General features: G+C 50.2%; 1 protein-coding gene across 1 annotated transcript in view; it reads right to left on the reverse strand.

Annotated features, from left to right (window-relative positions):
* The window catches only part of LOC122255321 (uncharacterized), a 14,342-nt gene that overhangs the window by 11,049 nt on the left and 793 nt on the right, over positions 1 to 2,500 (reverse strand). The window contains exons 2-4 of the mRNA XM_086534327.1: positions 2,467 to 2,500; positions 675 to 2,294; positions 395 to 510 (exon numbers count right to left, since the gene is read on the reverse strand). The exon at positions 2,467 to 2,500 is cut by the window's right edge and continues 164 nt beyond it. Coding sequence (XP_086390453.1) covers positions 395 to 510; positions 675 to 2,294; positions 2,467 to 2,500 — 1,770 coding nt within the window. The remainder of the gene's footprint in view (positions 1 to 394; positions 511 to 674; positions 2,295 to 2,466) is intronic.

Raw genomic sequence — 2,500 nt, forward strand, 5'->3', positions numbered from 1 at the left:
ATGCGTGTTTCGAGAAAATGACTCATTAATTGAAAGTTTTTATCGCATGTTCAGCTTCCGCCTCGTCCGTGCCAGTCACCCGAGGCATATTTGGTAATTTACTCCGCCTAAATGATGGCAAAAAGATAATCATAGGAATACTGGAAGCCGGAACTCAATTTCTTCCTAAGTGAACGTCACCGGAAATTCCGTTTGCAACAAGAGACGAAATAACAATGATAAGTGCACGTGTGCCGATGCACTTACATGTACGTTTGCTATAAGATTCATGAGTATGTTTACATACACACGGACCACAGTAAGTAAATACACTAAGTCATATTCATACACTCAAATAAGCATTCAAATTCCTATGAGGAATGAATGTCATGTTTAATAACACAGGTTGACTCACCAGCTTGCATGTCTGAGTGTCGAAGGGGAACGTGATGAGGTCGAACTGACACGACGTCGTGACAGTGAGTTTTCTCACCATCACCAGCGGATTGTGACGACCCTCGAAGGTCTCGTCTGAGGGCGAGTGTTAATCGCCGAGTTTGGAAATACGAAATGATGAGAGAGATTAAGAGTGGTCGTGTTGGGCGGACGGAAGGACGAATATCAGATGAATAATTAGACAAAAGCCATAGTTGATTCACGGGACCAAATAGCTTCCATGGAGCCCTTGACTTTACCTTCCGAAAGCCTCGCACTGTCGTCGGGCAAAGGCTCCGTCATCCGCTGGGCCATGAGGAGGCTGTGGCGCTCCTTCACGTCGCTCGTGGTCAGGGCATCGCCGAAGAACTCCACGTCGGGCATCCACGGCTTGCGATCCGTCAGGTGAATGATGTTCAAGGTGCTGTCCTTCTTGAGGTGATGCAGCGTCAGCCGAGAGTCCTTCCAAGAGAAGCGCACCTCAATTTCGCAGACGAAGTTGAAGCCCGTGAGATCGAACGCGCGCATCGACAGCATCAGGACGTAAACGGACACATTCACGGGGCTAGACGGCCGCAGACGTGGTGGCGGCGACTTGTCGTCGTACCTCGACGGGAAAACCAAGAACTCGCAAGCGATCTCGTCTGATTCGTCGAGGCAGTTGATCTCCTTGTTGCATCGCTGGTGGATGGGGATGCAAGTTCCGTCGTTGCACGAGAACTGTTTCTCTTTGCACGAGGTCATTCTGAGCGTGACTTCGCCGCCTTCGCAGACGTCGTTGCTCACCGTCCAGTTGTTGAGGCCCACCGGGTAGTGGGTCGGGAACCTCAGGGGGAGCGTTGCCTTCACGCCGGGTTCGTCGAGGCGCGACAGCTGCCAGAAGCCGAAGTCGGACGCCGAGGCATTTTCAGGGGGGAGGTGTTTGGTCATGACAGAGTAGAACGCCCCGCTGAACACAGAGGTGCCGTTCGAATTGGGGAGGAAGTATTCGCGATCGAACAGCGATCTCTCACACAGACCGCGCAGCTTCATGAACGACATCTCTTCGAAGTGACAGACAGCACAAAATTTCATGGCACAGCTCCTGGCAGCCCATTCGCCCAAAGAAACGGTGTCCTGGCTTCGTTTGAACGATGCACATGGTTCGGAATCGTCGAAGGCGACTTTGTGCCCAAAGTTTACATAGGAGATTCTCTTCTGCGTTGTAGAGTCGTACCAGTACTTCCCTGTTATGTTGCGCTCAATCCCTAGCCAGACGCTGCCGCAGGTGTCGAGGTGCGCGAGGGAGAGGTTGTTGAGTTCTGTGTTGTCGCCGTTGTTCTTCGGAACTTTCAGGTCGGCTGCGAGAATGCGGCAGAGGTGAGAAGCCTCGTCAAAGGTTCGCTCCTCCGGGAACAAGATGTCGTAGGGCTTCCGGTCACTGCAGAAGTGACCGTCGGTCAAGGTTTCGATTTCCACATTGCTAATTTCGAAATCACTGGTAATGTTACTGAAGTCGATCATCGGCGTAGCAGAGACTTGCACTGGCTCACAGGTGGTATAATTTTCCAAGGTACTCGTGGGGAGGATCGTCTCATAGAGCCGGAAGTCTACCAGTGATCCCGCCAGGCTCTGGGTCTTGGTGAATCCTTCCCCAGGGCGGTCCTGTTCCTGTCCAATGTACAGCATGCCCCCTCCACGTGTATGCAGAAGACCGAGGGATTTACCTATGACCTCAGGCATGACGTTTCCATCCTGTACGACCTCATTCTTCTGCCCTGCGAGGTCTACAGCCACGCAAATGGACGACCAGACATGCAGTTCCACTTTCAAGTTAACGTCCCGCGACCATTTAGGATCACAACAAGTCATCATCAGTTCACTATTTTTGTAATGAAACCCTGGAAAAAAGTATAGGTCTAGTGTCAGTGTAAACATGGTTTCTATCTCATCATTTTGATCAATCAGGTAATTTCTTCTGTTTATTTAGGAATTTAATATCATAAGGAAGGGGGACGGGGTCAAGTAGCTTTTTACTTTATGATGACTTATCGAAATCAAATCAATATTTACCGATGTATAATTCGTTGTCGTTTTGAGGATGAGC

The sequence above is a fragment of the Penaeus japonicus genome, unplaced genomic scaffold (genome assembly GCF_977035675.1).
Source record: "Penaeus japonicus unplaced genomic scaffold, GWHDUDI00000001_assembly GWHDUDI00000041, whole genome shotgun sequence".
Taxonomy (NCBI): Eukaryota; Metazoa; Arthropoda; class Malacostraca; order Decapoda; family Penaeidae; genus Penaeus; species Penaeus japonicus.